Raw genomic sequence first — 24,754 nt, forward strand, 5'->3', positions numbered from 1 at the left:
CTTTGGGGGTCAGCGTAAACACCAAAAAGTTCATCCTCACCCCTGTGCAGACTAGTTTAAATTCAGTCACAGAAAGGGCTTACTTGCAAAGGGACAGGTTTCAGACATAGACCAGATCATAAGCAGTCCTTGAGTACCTATCAAGATTTCCTGTCTCTCCTTGGTCATATGGCTTTGTGCATTTACGTCACACCTTATGCCTGGCACCACCTTCGGTGCCTACAGGTGTGGCTTCAAAGAGTGTATTTGCTAAACCAGCAGTCCATGAACACCATAGTGAGTGTTCCTGCCAAAGTGATGTGATATCGCTGCCAGGTATGCGTGGGCGTTCTCTTCTGTGCCTCCTCACTGGACAGCATGGTCATTACAGATGCTTTATGGCAAATCGGTGCAGAAAAGACCCAGGCCGTAGACATTTGTCAATTTGTCCGGGGTGTTCTACCCTGCCGCCTCCCCCAAGGGAATTCTCCCTTAGGGGAGGAAGGCCAGCACTCCAAATCAGATAGTTAAAATATACTGGGGGGGGAAACAGAGGATAGACTTCCAATCAAGAGCATACTGAGTATTGTAAACTATTCTTATGATAACCACAGATACCCAAGGCAACCTATGACTATATCTTCCCTCTGTGGGAAAGTATAATAGTGGGATAGGTTTTTCCTGCCACACCTAAGACTTCTATAGAATTGGGTTGTAATTCCTTCTTGCTGCTGTGGGTCACCACGCCCTAACGTCCAGATTATTGTTCCCATCTTCTTCTGCAGGTTGCCAGGCCCTCACCACCCCCTCCACCTCATTCCCCTTGCAGATTGCTATTGAATAAGGGGAGGAACAGCAGCCCAGGTGTAGAAGAACTGGCAGGCTTTTAGATGCCTTTTGGTCCCCAATATTTGTCATCCCTTCCTTCCTCAAGCCAGCATTTTATAAGGCTAGAAGGTTCCTCAGTGTACACCAGTCAAAGTTTATTCTGGCATCACTAACAAAGATAAGTATGCCTGTTTCCTTGGTGGTCAGGGACTTGTCACTTCTAATTGAGAGGTTTTGTTGTGTTGTTTTTGTTTACCTTAGAGTGGCCCTTTCACTATACAGGCTGTTCAAAGGTAGCCAAGTCTAGACAGGCATCATCTCAGCCCTCTCCTTCGGACGTGACCACTGTCAGAGCCAACAATATAAAGAAATAAACCAAAATGAACTTGTCATCTGAATCTAAGTGCCCCCTGCATGCTTTCACAAGCAATACTAATATCGGTAAGGAGTATTGCAAGGTATGGTTTCTCTCCGACTTAGACTTTTTTTTAAGGGCTCTTTTTTTGAGCAAGAGGAGGAGTCAGGACATGCAGACAGTCATCCTAACTCTCCCATGATTGGGAGCAATGGAACCTATCCCGTCCCTACAGAGGAAACAGGGCATTTACTCCATATTGTTTCTAGTCCAATAAAAGTTGACTACAGAGCAGTTGTAGAACAGTTTGTATCTCAACAGCTCTATGAAGAAATAAATTCAAGGCAGATCTTCAAATGTACACTAGCTGCAATCAACATACAGGGCTTCATGATACACAAGTATATTTGAAAGATACTTTCTCCATCTCCCAATTGGACAGTTTCACAAATGCTTCCTATACTTCGCTCTTAGAGCATAATTCTACCAGTACAGGTACTTGCCCTGAGGTTTAGCAACAGCACCGCAAGTTTGTATGAAAGTGTTAATAGCAGCTCTAAGACAGAAAGGGCAGGGGTGGGCGGGCATGTCTATCCCATGTTGGGCAACCTCTTTATCCAAGCCTCATCCAGTGTCAGGGTCATAGATTGCACCCTTGAGTTAAGGAGTTGCAGAGCCACAGTTTTGTGAAAAATGGGGAATGTCAGTTATCACCATCTCAGTGGATTCCTCATCTTCGAGTGGAGCTGGACACTGTCCTCCTCCACAATCCAGTGGCTAGTAGCAGGTACAGTTACATTCAAGACATCGTGTGGGGTGGAGGACAGTGTCTCATAATTCCAGGATATAGAATGTCAAGCTGTCAAGTTTTGAAGACCCCCAGTGGTAGGGCATGATGACACAATGGGGGCTCCTGCCATTGCCAGTTTTTTTTTTTTTAAATTGAGTTAGTGCCCTCAAATTGTTACAATGCAACAGGGTTTCACTGCAGCTCATCTAGTATCTTTGGTGCTGTGCTAACATATACCTTGTATAATCCACAAAACAATGGTTTGTGTTGATATGTCCCGTTAGGGGTGTTGTCAAATATTTCATTAACTCTCCAACACAAATAGAGAAGCAAAGGTACTTAATATTGCCGATACGCTGTTGAAATAAATCATTTCCACAGACAATTCACTCCCATGATACCAATTTGGGATCGGGTATTCCTTTCTCTCTTATACTGGGTCACTTACATTCAGCCTTGTAATGAACACTGATATACGTATTTAAAGTTAATAAAGTGTAATCTGAAGCAGAAAAAATAATCCAGATAAGTTAGTCAGTCACTGGGTAAGTTTTTATATGTTCAGATAGAACAGACATAACAATAGGGAAGTCAGCTTGGTGTAAAACTGAACAGGTACTCAATTCTTTGCTACTTTCAGTGGCTTTTAGTTTTTGAAGTGGATGCAGTACCTTTCGCCAACTTTGAAATATATCTGAGCTGGGATCTTGATAAAATGTTTGAGCCCTTCTTGCTAGACAGGTTACCTAGCCTGAGCCAGAATCCCACCTGCGCCCATCTCTCTTCCTGCCTCCCCTCCCCCCCCCCCCCCCCCCCCAAACTGAAGCTAATTTCATTTATTGTTTATAACTTCATTATCCGGTTCCATGCTACAAAGCGTTCAGGGTAATGAATATTTGTTTTTTAAAACTTTTTAAAATTGGTATTAAAACAAAAAATCTGGTTTCTTTGGGATTTGTAAAACTTGCATTTGTAAAGTGCAAATTTTGGGCGTGCTCCTACTAGGGGACAGAATTTTGGATTATTAGAAACAAAAGAACTATCCCCTATCCACTGTTGTGAATTTGAAGTTTCAGTTTGCTTTAACTTGATTGTGTGATGTCCCTATAGGAAGAAAACCTTCCCTCTTGTTTTCTCCTTTCTCTTCTCCCCCGCCACCCCTCCAGGAGACAGCTTGAATTATACTTCTTATGGGAGTCATTGTTCATTCTCTTATGAAAGAATTCATGAAATACTCCCATTTGCAGTGATGGGTCTAAATTATAGAACTTGTTAAGTACTTTCACTTAAAAGTGACTTCAGCTATCTGAAGTAGTTTGTTACTCTAGCTTTCTGTTAAGTTAGTTATGTTAGGCTCCTTGCCTGCCTCAAAATATGTATGTACAGGTGATGAAAGAGATTACTTGCATTTCCCCATAGGCCTACACAACATCCTGTGCGGTTTATTGATTTTTTTTTTTTTTTTTTTTTTTTTTTTTTTTGCTTTTCCTAATTGAAAATTAGTTGCAGGAACACTTTGTTGGAAAATAGATTTCGTTGTGGGAGTTGGAAGGGTTAATAATTAAGATAATTAAAACAGACCTAATACTCTTCTGTTCATTGAAATAGCTCTATTGTTTTTCATCAGCACAGCTGTTGTAATTGTTGTCTTGATGGAAGTGGATCTCTTGTTAAGTAGGTCACATCAAGGGAAACTAGCAGATGAGCAAATAATATAGCATGGGAAACTGTAGAGGAAAATACTACGAGAATACCATGAATAGTTGACTGAAATTGAAATTTGCATTTTGAAACAAGCAGAGGGGTTAAATGGTAGACTTGGCTGATTGTATTAAGGCATGATTTAATAATTTGGTGATAGTCTGGGTCTATTCTTAAGAGTAGGTTTCTGAGTGATTATTAAAAATGTATTTCAATGTCAACTCCATTCCACCCCATCTAACTAGCAATTTAATAAAATTCAACATTATGGTATATTTGGGGGCAATAGGAAGTCTAGGGAAATATCCACACTAACATTTTTTAGGATCTGATGTCTAAATTTTATTAGAGAGGCACAGCTGCTTAGCTTAGATTTAAATAACAAAATAATTCTTTCAATTATCATTTAGTCTGTTATAGTGTTGCGGCGGCTGGGGGGGGGAGGGTGGTATCAGTGGTGGTTTCCAGTGCTCTCTTTTGAAGCAGTTATTGATTTTACTGGTAAGGTAACTGACCAAACTTGGATTGTTGATTTTTAGCTCCCTTTGGCTTTCTCCTCTTATAGAGGACCTTTATTGAAGAGGAAGAAAAACTTTGAAAAATATTTAGATCTTTATTTAGATATGAATCTGATAGCCATTTCTCCGATAAAAATATGACATTTCTTATATCACTTTAGGGGCAAGTGTAACCTCTCTAATAAAGAGTTGTAAATGAATGTGTATTCTGGTCCACTGTTGACCAAAGATGGTGCTTTTTTACCTTGTGCTATAATGTTAAATGTAACTGACCACTTTGATAGTACTGAGAGCCAGGTTGAATGTACAGCTATTACATGTTTTCTTGGAGAATCACCTAATGCAGTGGTTCTCATCCATGGGTCTGGGGCCCACTCTCGGGGGGTTGGGGGGGGGGAGCAGGTTTCAGGGGTCCACCAAGCAGGGCCAGCATTAGACTTGCTGGGGTCCAGGGCAGAAAGCTGAAACCAAACCCTGAGCAATGTACCTTCGCTGGGGCCCCTGTGACATGGGGCCCCAGGCAGTTTCCCTGGTTGCTACCCTGTAATGCCGTTTCTGGCTCTTATATTCAGAAAACCAGTTAGTGGGGCACAAGCGGGCCATGGAATTTTTATAGTGCGGGGGTGGGGTGGGCTCAGAAAGAAAGTTTGAGAACCCCTGTTAATGTAGGCTGGAATGCAGAAAGTGATTCAGGCTGGCCCTCTCAGCAGTGATGATGCTGTGTGGGATGGTAATGTGAGGAGTGTTAGGGCCAAATATGCTAGCAATTTAATTTTTTTATTTATTGGTCCACCCTGGCCCTAACATGGAGCACAGTGATACCATGGAGACTGGTGCTGTGGTTAAGCCTTGCTGGATACAAATCTTGTCCAAATTGTTGGCAGCAATTTTGTGTGTGATCCTGAGGAGTCTGACAAGGCGGCTAGTCTGACCACGTTTTAACATGCCAATTCCCTGTAATATGGGTAAAGCTACAGTGATTGCAGAGAATACTGGAAAGAACCTTTTTGATGATTCAGCTTCTCTTCTTTAGAATACAGCACCAGCAAAACACTGTGGCGTGGTGCATAATAATATTTAGTTAATTTGTTTGATTCAGAAAACCCCCCTCTTCAAACCCTTACATGCATGTGGGGTGTCTTTTTGCAGTTTGTCTTTGGGACACGTTCAGGACAGACCTTCTCTAGGTTTTATTGAATGTCATTAAGAATAGATCACTGGTGGAGTTGGAGGTTCCTGAACTGATGTGTGGATCATGGTTAGAGGGCTAATCACATGAAGCTAGTTTTCATTTTCGATTGCTAAATGATAGCATTTTTAGCTGGTGGGTTTTTTTTTAGTGCAAACACACTCCTGATATTTTCCATGCAAGCAATTGTTGCTGTAGTAATAACAGAATGTTATCTGATTGTCTCATGGACCACCTCTCCTCCCAACTGCAATGTTCCTACTAAAATGTGGTTTATGCTACAGAAAACTTGGAGGACCCCAGCTGTCATAGCTGATAGGATATTTCTGATTTTAAATAACTGATGATACGTTTTCTTGTTTACTCAACAAAATGAAGAATAGCAGAATAGCATAGCATTTATTTTGTAGCAATTTAGTTAAGTCAAACTGACAGTAGTTTTGGCACATGACTGCATGTTGCTGGAAGTTGTATAGATTTTTTTTTCTCAAGTATTGGAAGACTTTTATTCAGTAATCAGTTTGTAAACAATTCATAGTACATTTCTTCCCCTATCAGGAAAAGTCTGCCGTACCAATTTTCTAATTCTCAGCATTTGAAAATATATATTTTACAAGTTTTAAAACTCTAAAATTCATAGGAATAAAAAGCAAAACTCTTTTGTTATTCCGAAGATTCTTTTATATTGCTGTTCTCCAATAAGGACAGTGTTTAACTTGGCTATGTTAGGCATCTGTAGAATTGCTGTTGTGTTTTTTTCATTTATTAAATATAACTCTCTAATATGGTACACTTAATATATTTTTGTTTATGGCCAAGTTCAAGTTGCCATATACAACAAAAGTTGTTGGAATTTCTTGAATTAAGTGCTTATTCTTGCAACATTAATTTTGCATTAACACAAGTTTTTTGCATTTAATACTAAGTACACATGTCTGTGAAACAACAGAACATTATAAAAATATAATTCTCTGAGTAAGAATACACTTGAAAACATTATAGGTTACTGAGTGAGGTTGTGGAATCCCTGCCATTGGGGGGTTTTAAAAACAGGTTAGACAAAAATCAGTCATGGATGATCTTTGCCCTGGTCTACACTAGGAGTTGAGGTTCAATTTAGCAGCGTTAAATTGATTTAACCCTGCACCCATCCACACGACGAAGCCCCCCCCCCCTTTTTTTTTTAACTTAAAGGGCTCTTAAAATCGATTTCCTTACTCCACCCCCGACAAGGGGATTAGCGCTGAAATCGGCCTTGCTGGGTCGAATTTTGGGTACTGTGGACACAATTAGATGGTATTGGCCTCTGTGAGCTATCCCAGAGTGCTCCATTGTGACCGCTCTGGACAGCACTCTTAACTCAGATGCACTGGCTAAGTAGACAGGAGAAGGCCCGCGAACTTCTGAATTTCAATTTCCTGTTTGGCCAGCGTGGCAAGCTTCAGGTGACCATGCAGAGCTCATCAGCAGAGGTGACCATGATGGAGTCCCAAAAGAGCTCCAGCATGGACCGAATGGGAGGTATGGAATCTGATCGCTGTATGGGGAGAGGAATCCATGCTATCAGAACTGCGTTCCAATTTTCAAAATGCCAAAACCTTTGTCAAAATCTCCCAGGGCATGAAGGACAGAGGCCATAACAGGGACCTGAAGCAGTGCCACGTGAAACTTAAGGAGCTGAGGCAAGCCTACCAGAAAACCAGAGAGGCGAACGGCCGCTCCGGGTCAGAGCCCCAAACATGCCGGTTCTATGATGAGCTGCATGCCATTTTAGGGGGTTCAGCCACCACTACCCCAGCCGTGTTGTTTGACTCCTCCAATGGAGATGGAGGCAACACGGAAGCAGGTTTTGGGGACGAGGAAGATGATGATGATGATGAGGTTGTGGATAGCTCACAGCAAGCAAGCGGAGAAACCGGTTTTCCCAACAGCCAGGAACTGTTTCTCACCCTGGAACTGGAACCAGAACCACCCAAACCCACCCAAAGCTGCCTCCCGGACCCGGCAGGCGGAGAAGGGACCTCTGGTGAGTGTACCTTTTAAAATACTATACATGGTTTAAAAGCAAGCATGTGAAAGGATTAATTTGCCCTGGCATTTGTCGCTCTCCTGGATGTACTCCTTTGCAAAAGGTTTCTGGGGAGGGCAGCCTTATTCCATCCACCCTGGTAGGACACTTTACCACTCCAGGACAGTAGCATGTACTCGGGAATCATTGTAGAACAAAGCATTGCAGTGTATGCTTGCTGGCATTCAAACAACATCCGTTCTTTATCTCTCTGTGTTATCCTCAGGAGAGTGATATCATTCATGGTCACCTGGTTGAAAGAGGGTGCTTTTCTTAAGGGGAAATTCAGAGGTGCCCGTTCCTGCTGGGCTGTTTGTCTGTGGCTGAACAGAAATGTTCCCTGTTGTTAGCCACGGAGAGGGGGGAGGTGCTAGCCACGCACTGGGGGGAGGCAAAATGCGACCTTGGAACGAAAGCACATGTGCTATGTATGTAATGTTATCAGCAAGGTTTACCGTGAAAGAGTGTACCCATTGTTCTATAAAATGTCTTTTTAAATACCGCTGTCCCTTTTTTTTCCCTCCATCAGCTGCATGTGTTTCAAGGATCACAGGATCTTCTCCTTCCCAGAGGCTAGCGAAGAACAGAAGGCGAAAAAACGCACTCGCGATGAAATGTTCTCTGAGCTCATGCTGTCCTCCCACACTGACATAGCACAGATGAATGCGTGGCGGCAGACAATGTCAGAGTGCAGGAAAGCACAAAATAATGAGGAGAGGTGGCAGGCTGAAGAGAGTAAGTGGTGGGCTGAAGACAGGGCTGAAGCTGAAATTTGGCGGCAGCGTGATGAGAGGAGGCAGGACTCAATGCTGAGGCTGCTGGAGGATCAAACTAATGTGCTCCAGCGTATGGTTGAGCTGCAGGAAAAGCAGCAGGAGCACAGACCGCTGCTACAGCCCCTGTGTAACCAAACTGCCCTCCTCCCCAAGTTCTGTAGCCTCCTCACCCAGACGCCCAAGAACGCGGTGGGGGGGCCTCCGGCCACCCAGCCACTCCACCCCAGAGGATTGCCCAAAAAACAGAAGGCTGGCATTCAATAAGTTTTAAACTTTTAAAGTGCTGTGTGGCCTTGTCCTTCCCTCCTCCACCACCCCTCCTGGACTACCTTGGTAGTTATCTCCCTATTTGTGTGATGAATTAATAAAGAATGCATGAATGTGAAGCAATAATAACTTTATTGCCTCTGCAAGCGGTGATCGAAGGGAGGAGGGGAGGGTGGTTAGCTTACAGGGAAGTAGAGTGAACCAAGGGATGGAGGGGTTTCATCAAGGAGAAACAAAGAGAACTTTCATACCGTAGGCTGGCCAGTCATGAAACTGGTTTTCAAAGCTTCTCTGATGCGTACCGCACCCTCCTGTGCTCTTCTAACCACCCTGGTGCCTGGCTGTGCATAACCAGCAGCCAGGCGATTTGCCTCAACCTCCCACCCTGCCATAAATGTCTCCCCCTTACACTCTCAGATATTATGGAGCGCACAGCAAGCAGTAATAACAGTGGGAATATTGGTTTCGCTGAGGTCTAACCGAGTCAGTAAACTGCGCCAGCACGCTTTTAAACGTCCAAATGCACATTCTACCACCATTCTGCACTTGCTCAGCCTGTAGTTGAACAGCTCCTGACTATTGTCCAGGGTGCCTGTGTATGGCTTCATGAGCCATGGCATTAAGGGGTAGGCTGGGTCCCCAAGGATAACTATAGGCATTTCAACATCCCCAACGGTTATTTTCTGGTCTGGGAATAAAGTCCCTTCCTGCAGCTTTTGAAGCAGACCAGAGTTTCTGAAGATGCGAGCGTCATGTGAAACGTCCCTTGTGATCCACCAGTGCTTGCAGCACAATTGAAAAGTACCCCTTGCGGTTTATGTACTCGCCGGCTTGGTGCTCCGGTGCCAAGATAGGGATATGGGTTCCGTCTGTGGCCCCACCACAGTTAGGGAATCCCATTGCAGCAAAGCCATCCACTATGACCTGCACATTTCCCAGGGTCACTACCCTTGATATCAGCAGAACTTTGATTGCATGGGCTACTTGCATCACAGCAGCCCCCACAGTAGATTTGCCCACTCCAAATTGATTCCCGACTGACCGGTAGCTGTTTGGCGTTGCAAGCTTCCACAGGGCTATCGCCACTTGCTTCTCAACTGTGAGGGCTGCTTTCATCTTGGTATTCTTGTGCCTCAGGGCAGGGGAAAGCAAGTCACAAAGTTCCATGAAAGTCCCCTTACTCATGCAAAAGTTTTGCAGCCACTGGGAATCATCCCAGACCCACAACACTATGCGGTCCCACCAGTCTGTGCATGTTTCCCGAGCCCAGAATTGGCGTTCCACCGCATGAACCTGCCCCATTAGCACCATGATGCCCACATTGTCAGGGCCCGTGCTTTGAGAGCAGTCTGTGTCCACGTCCTCATCACTCTCGTCACCGCACTGACGTCGCCTACTTGCCTGGTTTCGCTTTGCCAGGTTCTGGTGTTGCATATACTGCTGGATAATGCGTGTGGTGTTTAATGTGCTCCTAATTGCCAAAGTGATCTGAGCGGGCTCCATGCTTGCCGTGGTATGGCGTCTGCACAGAAAAAAGGTGTGGAATGATTGTCTGCCGTTGCCCTGACGGAGGGAGGGTGACTGATGACATGGCTTACAGGGAATTAAAATCAACAAAGGGGGTGGCTTTGCGAGAAACTGAATGGCCCCCTCAAGGATAGAACTCAAAACTGGGTTTAGCATGCTGTTGATTTCACGGAGGGAGGGAGGAGAAAATGAATACAAAACAAATCTGGTCTATTTCTTGTTTTGATCCACTTCATCTGTCTTTATACATCTTGCTGGCAGCAGACTGTGCAGTACAACCACTAGCCATCGTCATCTCGTGGGTGATCGGCAGAAGACGGTGCAGTATGACTACTGACCATCGTCTTCTGCTGGCTGCTGATTAAAAGACAGTGCACTGCCGATGGGACTCAATCACCATGAGACTAAACTTAAAAGGGAAATGACCTGGATGAGTCACTCCCATGTTTGCCCAGGCGCTCCTGACCTCATTGAGGTCGGTTAAAAGAGCACCCAGGACTACATCGACAACGGCTACCAGTCATACTGCACTGTCTGCTGCCAAAAGGCAATAAACTGCTGCTGTGTAGCAATGCAGTACCGCGTCTGCCAGCACCCAGGAGACACATGGTGACGGATAGCTGAGCGGGCTCCATGCTTGCCATGGTATGGCGTCTGCACAGGTAACTCAAGAAAAAAGGCGCAAAACGATTGTCTGCCCTTGCTTTCACGCAAGGAGGGAGGGAAGGGGGGCCTGATGACATGTACCCAGAACCACCCGCGACAATGTTTTAGCCCCATCAGGCACTGGGATTTCTACCCAGAATTCAAATGGGCGGCGGAGACTGCAGGAACTGTGGGATAGCAACCCACAGTGCAATGCTCCGGAAGTCGACGGTTGCCTCGGTACTGTGGACACACTCCGCCGACTACATGCACTTAGAGCATTTGTGTGGGGACACACACAATCGACTGTATAAAAACGCTTTCTACAAAACTGACTTCTATAAATTCAACCTAATTTCGTAGTGTAGACATACCCTAGGTGTACTTAATCCTGCCTCAACTTGGAGGGATGGGAGTAGATGACCTCTTGAGGTCCCTTCCAGACATAGATTTCTAGGATTCTGTTATTGTTTACTTGGGAAGTCTTATACAAAAGACTGGAAAACTTGGTCCCTGGCACTAAAGAGATTATATTTTGAAAACTAGAGATCAGACAAGAACACATTGAGAGACCAGATGATAGTTCAAAGTTAACTTTATAATTTTGGGTGGCTCTGGCCTGTCTTTAAAGGGATTAATGTTTGTAGGCTCCACAAGTGGATTTTGGAGAGGAATTTGAAGTAAGAGGGTGTGTGCCTATCACTGTAGGATGGGTGGTTCATTTTTGGTAGTACATAAAGTACAGTGCACCAAGAAAAATGGTATTTGACTACATAGTTTTGTGAGAATTTTTAAATTGTGGTTGTGGAACTGAAACAGCCAGCTGTGGAATTCAGAAATAATGATGGTCAGTTTTTCCCTTTAAGTGTTTAAAAAAAAAAAAAAAAAATTGAGTTCTGCAGAAAAGGACCTAGGGGTTACAGTGGACGAGAAGCTGCATATGAGTCAACAGTGTGCCCTTGTTGCCAAGAAGGCCAATGGCATTTTGGGATGTATATATAGGGGCATTGCCAGCAGATCGAGGTACGTGATCGTTCCCCTCTATTCGACATTGGTGAGGCCTCATCTGGAGTACTGTGTCTAGTTTTGGGCCCCACACTACAAGAAGGATGTGGAAAAATTGGAAAGAGTCCAGCAGAGGGCAACAAAAATGATTAGGGGATTGGAACACATGACTTATGAGGAGAGGCTGAGGGAACTGGGATTGTTTCATCTGCGGAAGAGAAGAATGAGGGGGGATTTGATAGCTGCTTTCAGCTACCTGAAAGGGAGTTCCAAAGAGGATGGATCTAGACTGTTCTCAGTGGGAGCTGATGACAGAACGAGGAGTAATGGTCTCAAGTTGCAGTGGGGGAGGTTTAGGTTGGATATTAGGAAAAACTTTTTCCCTAGGAGGGTGGTGAAACACTGGAATGCGTTACCTAGGGAGATGGTGGAATCTCCTTCCTTAGATATTTTTAAGGTCAGGCTTGACAAAGCCCTGGCTGGGATGATTTAGTTGGGGATTGGTCCTGCTTTGAGCAGGGGGTTGGACTAGATGACCTCCTGAGGTCCCTTCCAACCCTGATATTCTGATTCTATGATTACTGATATTAATAAACCACTCTTTTTCTTGTCATCAGACTTCTTCCTAGAAATAGTTTTAGTATATAATGTCTGTATTAATAACAAATATAATGATCCTATTGTGTTTATTCCAGTTCTGTAATTCAAAAGATAAATTCCAAAGTAGTCTTTTCAAAAGTATTGTAAGTATAGCTGTGCTTATTAGGCTTCTCTCACCTTTCCTAATGAGGAGAATTTCAGATTTCAATATCGGTGTCCAAGTTTACACTGACATTTATTTGCACATTTTTTAATGTTGACTTTAATTAGCCATTGTCCTGGCTAAATGCGAAGTACCAGAAGTGACAACTCCCACTCTTCTTACTATATGTATTATTTCTTAGAGACATAGTTAGCTATAACACTGTTAGATGCTTGAAAATAAGGCTCTTTTCACTAATATCCGCCCCCTCCCCCCATTTTTAACAGACTGACTTGCTACTCTGTTGCCTTTAAGGGTATGTCTAAACAGCTGTTGGGAGGGGCAGTTGCAAAGTGTGTAGGCATATCTGAAGTAGCTTTGATTTGATCTATCTTGCTAAAAAAAAGCAGTGTAGCCATGGCAGCACAAGTGGTAGTACAGGCTAGCCATCCAAGAACAATCCTGCCTGCTACCTTAGGGTATGTATTTGGGTGGCTAGGATATACTGCTGCCCAAGCTTTGCAGCTACACTGTTAATTTTAGCAAGCTAGCTCAATTAAAATTAGCTCAGGTAGGCCTACATGTGCTGTGTCAATTGCAATGAATACAACACCCTAAAAGTGTAGATTTTAGGGTTTGTCCTCTGCCCAGCAACTTAGGCCAATATTCGTCAATAACTTGACAGTTGCACATAAATTTGTATGAGGAATATTGCTGGTAGTATGGCTACCTTTTTCATATAATCATTTCTATCTTGGTATAGTCAGGAGGACTACAGTCCTCTGCATAGCTCTGTTTCTGCTTCCATCTTGTCTCTTCTCTTGTTGCTCCTCTCCTTGTCTCCTGTGTTCTAGCCATTCACCTTGCTTCTTTGCATTCTCTTACAGATAGGCTTAATGTGGGAATTACTGGACAAAATTTTATGGCCTTCGTTACACAGAATCAACTCAATGATGTAGGCTGACCTTTCTACTTTAACCTTGTTTTCCTACATGCTGCAGCCTAACTTGGAACAACCTCTTTCTTTCTGTCTTGCAGGCATCCTTGCTCCCTTCATAGCCCTCCTCAAAATCCCCTATTTTTGCCTTGTTTTCCATCAACTTAAGTTCATGTACTACCTATTTTTTTCATTTCCACAGTCACCTTGTGCAAATTGCTACTTAAAAATACAGAATTTGTATGAATCACTCACTGTACAACTTCAGTTATTTTTGATTTAACCCGTATTCCTCCTTTCCTGTGTTACTTTCATGTTCTACATTAGTCTAATTTTAAATCTTTTGGCTCTTTGGGAGTGGGGGTTGGGATTTTTTTTCCCCTCCCTCTCTCCTCCCCCCCCGCCCCCCGGCACCCGAATGCTGTTGGAAGCTGTTTCTACACAAATATTTTACTTAAAATTAGGGCTGTCAAGCGATTTGAAAAAAATTAATCTTGATTAATTGTGCTGTTAACAATAGAATACCATTTATTTTAAATATTTTTGGATGTTTATTACATTTTCAAATATATTTCAATTACAACATAGAATACAAAGTGAACAATGCTCACTTTACTTTTTATTACAAATATTTGCACTGTAAAAACAAATTATTTTTCAGTTCACCTCATACAAGTACTGTAGTGCAGTCTCTTTATCATGAAAGTTGAACTTACAAATGTAAAATTATATACAAAAAAAACTGCATTCAAAAATAAAACAATGTAAAACTTTAGAGCCTACAAGTCCTACCTCTTGGTCAGCCAGTCACTCAGACAAACAAGGTTGGCTACAATTTTCAGGAGATAATGCTATCTGCTTCTTGTTTACAGTGGCACCTGAAAGTGAGAACAGGCATTCGCATGGCACTGTTGTAGCTGGCGTCGCAAGATTTTTACGTGCCAGTGGTGCTAACGATTCATATGTCCCTTCATGCTTCAACCACCATTCCAGAGGGCATGCTTTCATGCTGATGATGGGTTCTGCTTGATAACGATCCAAAGCAGTGTGGACTGACACATTTTCATTTTCATCATCTGAATCAGATGCCACCAGCAGAAGGTTGATTTTATTTTTTCGTGGTTCTGTAGTTTCCAAATCAGAGCTTTGCTCTTCTAAAAGCATGCTCAACACGTCGTCCCTCTCAGATTTTCGACGGCACTTCAGATTCTTAAACTTTGGGTCGAGTGCTGTAGCTATATTTAGAAATCTCACATCGGTACCTTCTTTGTGTTTTGTCAAATCTGCTATGAAAGTTTTTGTAAAACGACCATGTGCTGGGTCATCATCCGATACTGCTATAACGTGAAATATGTGCAGAATGTGAGTAAAACAGAGCAGGAGGCATACAGTTCTCCCCCCAAGGAGTACAGTCACAAATTTAATTGACGCATTTTTTTTTTTTTAACAAACATCAACATGGAAGCATGTCCTCTGGAATAGTAGCCGAAGCATGAAGGGGCTTACAAAAGTTTAGCCATATCTGCCATATAAATACCTTGCAATGCCAGCTACAAAAGTGCTATGTGAACGTCTGTTCTGTAAATAAGAAGTAGGCAACAGTATCTCCTGTCAATGTAAACAAACTTGTTTGTTTTAGCGACTGGCTGAACAAGAAGTAGGACTGAGTGGACTTGTTGGCTCTGAAGTTTTACATTGTTTTGTTTTTGAGTGCAGTTATGTAACCAAAAAAAATCTGCATTTGTAAGTTACACTTTCATGATAAACAGATTGCACTTCAGTACCTGCATGAGGTGAATTGAAAAATACTATTTCATTTATCATTTTTACACTTCATATATTTGTAATAAAAAATAATATAAAGTGAGCATTGTGCACTTTGTATTCTGTGTTGTAATTGAAATCAATATTGAAAATGTAGAAAAACATCCAAAAATATTGAATAAATTTCAATTGGTATTCTATTGTTATAAGTGCAATTAATCGTGATTAATTTTTTGAGTTAATCATGTGAGTTAACTGCAATTAATTGACAGCTCTACTTAAAATAAATATTAATCAGTTTGAAAAGAAAATATCTTGGTAAATTTCACACACTGTATATGATGGCAGACCATTCTGGATGTAATATAGACAGGGAAAAGGTTACTTTTCAAAAATTCTTTTTGAAATGTAAATGAACACTTTGTTTCTCAAATTAGATTAGCAAATATATGTCCCTTTCCAGATCTCTCCTGTACCAAACCTTGGAGTGATACCAAATTGTGGTAGCTGATGAACCCTTTCAATTTATGTAATGTGTGCTTAAGAGAAAAGTAGGAGAGAGAAATAAATTGTCATCAGACTTGGTTCTTTTTGTTTATAATTTTAAAAAAAGGAAATAAACCTTAAAGGGGGAGGGAATGCTTGTACAAATACTTGAAATCTGCTCTCAAATCAATGCTGCTAAATTTTGATTCTCTACTTCATTCACAGAATAAAGACACTAAATTAGCAACACATTGTCCTGCATTCAGATTTATTCCTTTCAAGGTTTCCAACAAGCTTTTCTAATGTAAATTTCCCTGAGTAACTTCTACAGATTATTTGGTGCATTTTGAGCATACTTTTGAACTATAGGTATTAATATGTATCAAGTCACAAATAAAGGTGTTATGGCTAAGGCTACGTTTTAGTCACGATGAAGTGAGCTGTAGCTCACGAAAGCTTATGCTCAAATAAATTGATTAGTCTCTAAGTGCCACTAGTACTCCTTTTCTTTTTGGGTATTTTTTAGTAATCAGCCGGGAACTGCAGCCAATGGGAGCTCCGGGGGTGGGGCCTGCGGGCAGTGCGTGATGCAGAGACCCCCCTGTGCTACCTAGAAGCTGCAGGAGGGCCCACCACCCCAGATAAGCACACCACCTGCACCCTCCAGACTCCTGTCCCTAGCCCCCTCCCACACACCCAAACTGCTACTGGTGGCCCAGGGTGGGCCAGCACCAGCTGCTGCAAAAGTTACGAAGGTCACAGAATCTGTGACCTCCGTGAAAGACTCGCAGCCTTAGTTATGGCATTTTCAGTTTTGAAGTGCCATGTTTTTGAGATGTAAAACATACATGCAGGCCACTTAAAACTTTCAGAGATTATATGGTACTTCCCTCAAGAGTAATAAAACTTCCAGGTATATAGCACCTCTCATCTGAGAATCTCAAAATATTTTAGCAACATTAAGCTTTTCAGTAGCTTTGTGAGATGGATTAACTGCTGTATTGAATTGAACTGCTGTATTGTGGGTAATATAAGATTAAGTGACTTGGGCAAGGCAACACAGCAGGTCCATGGCCAACTGGGATTAGAACCCAAGAGTCCTGATTGCTGGTGTGTCTGTCCTTACTCTTATATGTCACGCTTTCCTTTCTCATAAAGTTCTGCCACTTCAGCTCTGCAGAAATCCAGTCCAATTTTCAGTTAGCATACTTACTGTTTATCTAAATTCCTCTTTAAACTTTAGTTCAGCAGTTCCTGTTCTAAACTAAATGTTGTTATTTGCAGCCAGGCAACTGGTGCATTCCATTCCAGAGGTGGCTACATTTCAGGCAAAGGATTTCCTTAGTATAGGTGACTTGTAATGAGCTTTGAAATCCTTCTTGATGACATATATAATTGTAACATTGTTATAATGGTTTTTGTATTCCAGTAAAAGCTAGTAATCCCATCATGCTAAAATATACTTGCACTGTATTTAAATTGATAAACTCTACACTAAACAGTAGAAGATATTTGCATAGATGGAAACAGAAAAAGCAAAAGTTTATTTAAATTACTAATCAGTTGTCTGTAGGACTGCATAACTAATTACATATATTTTTTTCTTCTAAAAAGCAACAAAGTTGACACTGATCCTTTCATATATGTACTGTGTAAATGCTGCTTTCTAGAGAGCTATTGAAAACTTGTTTGGTTTTCCTCTTCCTAGATCCTTTTTATCTGAAACGGATAGGGCTTTTTTATATACGCTCTTGAAAAATGTACAAAAAAACCTGTATAAAGGATAACTCCTAAGTAGTTTCTTGTTCTTTTTCAATGCCCTCTGTGCGTTTACACTTGTGGTGGTACTCCTGATAAGCTGCAGAAGTACCTTGCAAAGTTGTGGCTGTTGGTTTGGGGGGAGGTGGTGCCATAAGTGTTTCTTGTGTAAAGGTGATGGCATCACTCTCTTCTGTATAGGGGAATGCACCCCGAACAGCCTAAGTTACTTTGCCACCTCTGAGAGCAAGCTGCATTTGCCTTCATGTCCTGTGGTCTAGAGCTTCCCTCAACCCAGCTTAAATTCTTTGAATTTAAAAAAAAAAAAAAGTTTTGCTGTTGAGTTCGGTGGGAACAGGCTTAGACATTTGCAGAGGAAAGAACAAAACCACTCAAGCAAGGGATATGTTGCTTATACCGCAGGCCTCAAAGGCTGCTGACTCATGTGAGAAAGTCAGCAGACATCTGATCTTTGTCCAATGCAAGGAAGAAGTCAGCAATCAGTGAGGCTAGAACAGTCTCTGTACGATATCCAACTCATAAGTCCATCTGCAAAGGATCAAGGACGTATGAAGGCTCCAGATTACCTTAAAGTCCTCAGTCCCTTGGTTAGAATGCTCCCATCAGTATATGTTCATAGTCCAGAGGCTGGAGCAGGAATCAAAAACATTTTTTAAACACCTTTCCTCCCCCCTACCCCTCCCCTCCCCTCTTGAGGACTCCTGACCAACTTAACAGCACAATACGTATGCTAACAAACTTAAACAAAGCCTTTGTTTAATTTTGTTAGCATATGTATTGTGCTGCTAAATCCATATAAAGAATGAATGCCCTCCCTAGCCACGTTCTGCTCCTTTAAGGAGCAGAGTGCAGCTCTACCCCCTCCAGAGGGGGGGCTAGCCTCCTCAACTCTTTCCAGTACCCCGTACCCGCTAAAAAATCTCTTGCCGGTACTGTGTATTGGAGCGTATCACCCTACTTCCACTTTCCCACCATCCACCTGATAGAGTGTAGCTTGCTAATCTCCGACAAGTAGAAATGCACAGAGGACCTCCAAGAAGAAAAAGGTTACTTATCAGTAACTACTGTTCTTTGGGAACTGCTTCTGTGTAGTCACACTAACCACACACCTACCCCCTACTTTGGATTTCTATATAATCCAGGATCCTGTCCTTAGAGAGAAGAAACAGAGGCATTTGGGAGGGTGCACTCCTTTATATAGAGTAGGGTGAGGACTTCACTTATGCATCAGAATGCTCACGTACACACAAATCTTTCCCTCCTGTACTGCTTTTCAATGTGTTTCACAACTTGACTGTATTCCTCAAGTCTGAATGCACAGTGGTGCCTCTCTAAGAACAAGCTATTGGTAACCTGTTTTCTGAAACTACCCCATTTATTCTCTGTATGGAGGACAAACATTCTATGCATTATTTTAAAACCATATTATAGGTAAATCGCATCTTGAGTCTAAATTACTTGTTCTTCCAATATTAGGAAAACAAATCTAAATATTTTGCACACTGAAATGTCTAGTAGCTAAAATATTAACTCTTTATCTTTACATCTATGAAGTGTCTCATTCTGAACTCTGATCATGTGCATTTCTTCCTTTTTTTGCTGGGTTACCATATGCGTAGTCCAAAGTCATAAGCAGCCTCATGCATAACTGTCCATCAGGATGGCTGTTTTCTGCTTAGTAGTATAAGCTCAGTTTTGTTGATCACTGTGGAAATAAACTATGCAGTAGTTGGCATATGGATCAACAGCCTGGGCTTTAAAAATAAATCCAATGTTAAATTGGGCATAAATTTTGGTAGTACTTAAAAGTCACAGCAAAACACCAACAAAAACCGCCCTAATATTGGTAATTACTTTGTCTGTGCTTTTGTAGGGAAACTTTGAAAACACATTTCATGAGAGCAATGTAATCATGAACAAACAAGTACAGCAACAAAAAAAGCAAATTCTGAGCTTAATTTCCAAGTGGTCACTCATAGCTCCTTAATTATAGAGGCAGCTAGTAGTGTATAGTACAGCGCACGCACACATTTTGTGTTTGTGTGCGCTCTGTACCGAATACGTAGCAATTCTATTTCCAGTATGGCTAACTGAAAATTTGCTTTATTGAATTTTACTTGTATTGGTACACACACTTTGCTCATGAAATCTTATTATTTTTATTTTTCTAGTTGACAAATCACGACCACCTTCATCAAGCCCATCCAGTATAATTCGCCGTACTTCCTCACTGGATACACTTGCTGCTCCCTACCTCGCTGGACAATGGCCTCGTGATAATCATGGACTGGCTGCTCCCTGTATGAGGGACAAAGCCACGCAGGTAAGACAGTTTTGTTAGGTGTGTATTTAAATGTAAGAGGCTTTTATTTTTTTTCTGTATACATTCACCTTCCAAGCTCACTTCTTTGGAATTTTCCTTCCCTTCCCAAATTCCTGGAGAGAGTTTGTTTTTCTGTTTATTCCCAAATTCCCTTGCGCATGCCCTCAAACCCCCCTCAAAAAAAAAAAAAAGGGCAGAAGAGAGAAGATCTACCTCTGTCACTCATTTAAAGTCAGAAAGGCACTAGTACATCATGCATCTAAACTTGTTTTTTATTGCTCAAACTTCAAGTGCAGATTAGAGGACCACATTGGTAATATTACGTAGTAGTAATATTGGTAATATTAATATTAAACTATTACATGGGTATTGCATGACATTTTATTTGTATAGCTCCTTAATTATAGAGGCAGCTAGTAATGATTCCTATACATAGGTTGCTCAACACTTTCCATTATCAGGCATTCTTGTGACTTTTTGCCTTTGAGATGTATTAACTCCTTTATGGTTGGCAGCAGGCTTTTGATGTTCAGCAAAGAGAAACCTCTCAGGTTATGGAAGTACCTTTTGTTTTGTTCTGTGAAATTCTAAGCGGATTTAGCTGAATTGCAAAGTATTTAAAAATCACCATATCTGAATGCTTGCTTGTGTGGGAATAAGTGCCATAGGAACCCTATGAAACAGGGAATCTGTAGAGAGCATCAGAATCCCTCACTGCTGCTTGTATGTTAAGGAAGAAGGCAACCATTTTTTATATTCTTTAGACCATGACATAGAATTAGAATTATTTTCTCTGGCTTTTCCTACAGGATTTGTAGTAATTTGTACACCAAACCATTTTAAAAATATGTAACAAAATGTAAAAGCGTGATCCAGTCTTTTGCTACTGATGTCAGCACTTTGATGAATTCAGACCAACCTGTAGAAGTTGACTGTCAGCTTCTGTACTGAACACAGCATTCAAAAATACTTGCATTTAGAAATAGGGAGTTGCGTACCATATATACTCTATCATAAGCTGATTTGTTTATAAGCCAACCGCCCCCAAGATGGATAAGTAAAAATAGAAAATTTTTAAGACCCATTCATAAGCCGACCCTATAATTAAGGGGTTGGCAAACTTTTTGGCTCCTGGGCCATCAGGATAAGCTGCTGGTGGGCCGAGATGGTTTGCTTACCTTGAGCGTCCGCAGGCACGGAGGTAAACCTAAGTAAACAAAGTGTCCCGGTGCCCCAGCGGCTTACCCTGACAGGCTGGGACAGCAACTAGTGGGGAAATTTTTTGGTGGGGAGAAGCTGGGGGTCAGGGGAGTAACCCCTGTGACTATCCAACCCTAGCCCGGGACCCCCACACTCTCCCCATCCCATCCCTTCCCACCTTATCTGGGGAGGGCCAGGGGAGGATGTCTCTGGCCTGGCCGCAGCCTGCTCTGGTGGGCCAGACCAGGCGGCACGGCTGCTTCAGAGGCTGGGCGGAGAGTAGCATGGCCAGAAGTAGAGACTCTGGCTCTGCTGGCTATGCTGCCTCTCCTTGCCCCCTCAGTTGGGGGGAGGGGCTGCGTCCCACCTCTCCCTCTCTATACCCATTCATAAGCCAACCCCCTTCTCTGATGCTTCCCTTTTTTACTAAAAAAAATTTGGCTTATGAATGAGTATATATGGTAATTTTGTAGTTAAACATTTTGGCATATTTCTATGTTCTTTATAGCAAGAAATGGAAAGCAGCATTCTCTGATCAGCAACTTTTAAAACCTCCTACTCTCACCCAATTTTAGAAGAATATATAGAATTGTCATCCCTCCCTGCTTTCTTCCTCCCCTTCTCCTACACATATAATCAAGGCAGGAAAGTAACTTAGAACATTACTAAGTTTAAACATACTATTTTACCTTTACAGTTTCCAAACTTAACATCCCCTTACAATTTCTTTACATATTGGCACTCCAGGGTAGTATTTTCAAGGGGGCTAACACTCTGTTGTGGGCTTCAGTGGTGGGCGTATTCTCACAGCATAGCATATTCTGGGATGTCGTAATTGAGTAGGAATTGGTGTCTAGGTGTCAAAGTCTTGACAAAAGAGAAGTGTATTTTGGAGGGAAAAAAAACTTGGTCGTTTGAGTGGTTTCAGCTCATTTATCCCTTGCAACAGAGATGTAGGGTTTTTGTTTTAATGTAGAACATAAGAAACTATTCTCCAATTGCTCACACGTAAGTCACATTTTTATTTCATCTAGCCAGTTATACAGTGGAGTCACATCTTACGTGGGGGTTAGGTTCTAAAGTCAGCGCGTAAGGCAAAAATCGCATATAGTCAAAAAGAGAGAGACGGAAGAATGAAAGAATAAAAAAGGGAGAAAGACGACTTCACCGTCGTTATGCGCAAACTGGAGTGCCTCAGGATGGCCAGGAGCATTGTCTACGATCAGCAACTCTTTAAAGTCAAGTCCTTTCTCTTCGAGGTACTGCTTGACCTCCAGAATGAAACACTTGTGGAACCAATCCAGAAATAATGCTGCCGTCACCCAAGCCTTTTTATTTGATTGCAAGAACACAGGCTGCCTTTGAATTCCTTCTCATCAGAAGGCTGTCCCTCTTCGGTGGGAGGTTTGAACAGCGCGTAGAGGCTAAGAGCCTTTTCTTGCAGTGTGTTGCCATCGATAGGCACACGTTTACGGTTCATGTCTTCTAGCCATAAGTTTAATGCCTTTTCAGTCTTCACTAAAGTCTTACCATGCACCTGGCTCATCACCTTAGCAGTTATTGGAGCACTTGATGTCATGGCTTGACAGATTTCTCTCTCTCGAATCTTGATGGCCCAGATGCTAGATTTGTTGCATCCATATTTACATGCCACGTTGGAAACCGACATACCATCTCTCAATAAGTCCAACACAGCCAGTTTTTCCTCCAGCATTGGAACAGATAGCTGTTTCTTCAGTTGAGCACCAGATGAAGTAGTTGGCTTGCGTTTAGGGGTCATGTTGTACGAAAAATACGTATCTTTAAACACTAAAATCACGCTCCCCCCGCTGCCAGCAGGCAGCGATCAATCCAGAGGGGGGGTCAATTTATCGCGTCTAGTCTAGACACGATAAAACGACCCCGGAGCGCTCTCCCGTTGACTCCTGTACGGTACTCCACCGCCGCAAGTTATTTATTTTGCCGAGCGCGTATAGTTGAATTCGCATAAGTTAAATGCGCGTATGATGCAACTCCGCTATACTTGCTGTAAGCATGAGGCTATCTTGATTGTACTTTCCTTGAATGCTTTTCCCTTGAGTGCACTTGGTGCACTCAATCTTCAAAACCATGTGGTGTAAAAGTATTGGTTTATCAAGACACAGAATAGGTGCATTCTGTTCTATGATACTTCATTATTAGTAAAAACTGGAGGCCTTATTGGCTAGTGCATTTAGCAGAACCATGTAAGCAATATCATCCAAGTGTTGGTTTTGACCTCTAAGATCCTTTATAGCTTAGCTACTTGAAATTCTCTGTCTGTATCTCTCGGTCTGGGTCTCTGCAGAAATGCTACACCTATAGTTAGCTGGATCTGGATCACCCTTGGTTCAAAAAAGGGGGAGGTGCTCTTTGAGTGGCTCTTCTCCCTCTAATGAGTATTTCAAAAAAAAATTCTCGAAGCAATATCCACGAGAGCACTCCCCCTCTTACCCTTCTCCTCAGTGTCAACAAGTGTTCTGAGGGCAAGGCTGTATAAGAGTGTGCAATGCCCTCTATCATGTCAGCCACTGTGCTACATAAGAACGGTCATACTGGGTCAGACTAAAGATCCATCTAACCCAGTATCCTGTCTTCTGACAATGGCCAATGCCAGGTGCCCCAGAGGGAATGAACAGAACAGGTAATCAGCAAGTGATCCATTCCCTGCCTCCTATTCCCAGCTTCTGGCAAACAGAGGTTAGGGACACCATCCCTGCGCATCCTGGCTAATAACCATTGATGAACCTATTCTCCATGAATTTATCTAGTTGTGGTTTGTCCTTTTTTTTTGTTTTGTTTTTTAACCCTGTTATAGTCTGTGCTAGACTGAAGTGGACCACTCCGATCTGTTCACATATGAGGTTTTTCTCCATTCTTTGCAAATCATTTAGGATAGTTGTAGTTTAGTGCTGAGTATGGACAATTAACTTAAAATTAGTAGTTCAGTTCCAGGTTATGATGGAACTGAAGAAAAAGAAGAAACTGGGGTTCAAGAGATGTGCTTCATGCCTAGCTGTCTTCCCAGCGTTGGATGACCATTTTAGGTTCCTGAAGTGCTCGGGGGAGTACCGTTTTTCTTCTGGGTGTTCTGTCGGCCAGATTTTCATACCCGGAGCTTGCAAAAGGCAGAACAGGTTGCAAGTGCTTTTCCTTGAGTCTTGTACCCTCTGGATCCAGTGTCTAAGGGCTTGTCTTCACTACAGCTTCTGGTCGATATAAGCTACGCAATTTGAGTTACATTGGTAGCGTAATTCAAGTCAATGTAGCTTAGATCTGCATACCACGGGATCCACACTATGCTATGTCAGCGGGAGAGGCTCTCCTGCCAATGTTGCTTCCGCCTCTTGTTGGAGTGGAGTACAGAAATTGATGGGAGAGCACTCTCCCATTGATTGAGCATGTCTTCACTAGATTTGCTAAATCGATGCCGCTGTATCGATTGCAGCAGCACTAATTTAGCTCTGTAGTGAAGACAAGCCCTAAGAGGCCAGTTTTGGCTCCTGTAACTTCCTCCAGCAAGCCAAAGCACCTTAAAGGGTCTAGAAAATCAGAACCCTCATTGGGTACAGCTCCTGATCCGGCTGCTCAAGCAGTCAGGTCTTTAAAGGTACTGTTATTGATAGAGAAGGGCGGACTGCCTATGACATAACTGAGAGCCATGTTGTTAACTCAAGCTGTGTTGGTTCCAAAGAGGAAGGCAAAGAAAAAGACAGCCACTGTTAGCAGTGCCAGATCCTGCATGTCCGATTTGTCAGATCCTTCTGATTCTGACAGGGCCTCTACGGCTCCAAAACCAAGTCTGGTTCCATTTTCAGCTTCGAGAACCAAAGGGGTGGATTTAAATATTTCACTAG

General features: G+C 42.4%; 1 protein-coding gene across 2 annotated transcripts in view; it reads left to right on the plus strand.

Annotated features, from left to right (window-relative positions):
• FAM117B (family with sequence similarity 117 member B) overlaps window positions 1–24,754 on the plus strand; it is an 88,119-nt gene that overhangs the window by 16,196 nt on the left and 47,169 nt on the right. For both annotated transcript variants that reach the window (XM_037912428.2, XM_043525716.1), the window contains exon 2: window positions 19,528–19,679. In XM_037912428.2, the coding sequence (XP_037768356.1) occupies window positions 19,528–19,679 (152 nt within the window). The remainder of the gene's footprint in view (window positions 1–19,527; window positions 19,680–24,754) is intronic.

This window comes from Chelonia mydas, chromosome 11 (genome assembly GCF_015237465.2).
Source record: "Chelonia mydas isolate rCheMyd1 chromosome 11, rCheMyd1.pri.v2, whole genome shotgun sequence".
Taxonomy (NCBI): domain Eukaryota; kingdom Metazoa; phylum Chordata; order Testudines; family Cheloniidae; genus Chelonia; species Chelonia mydas.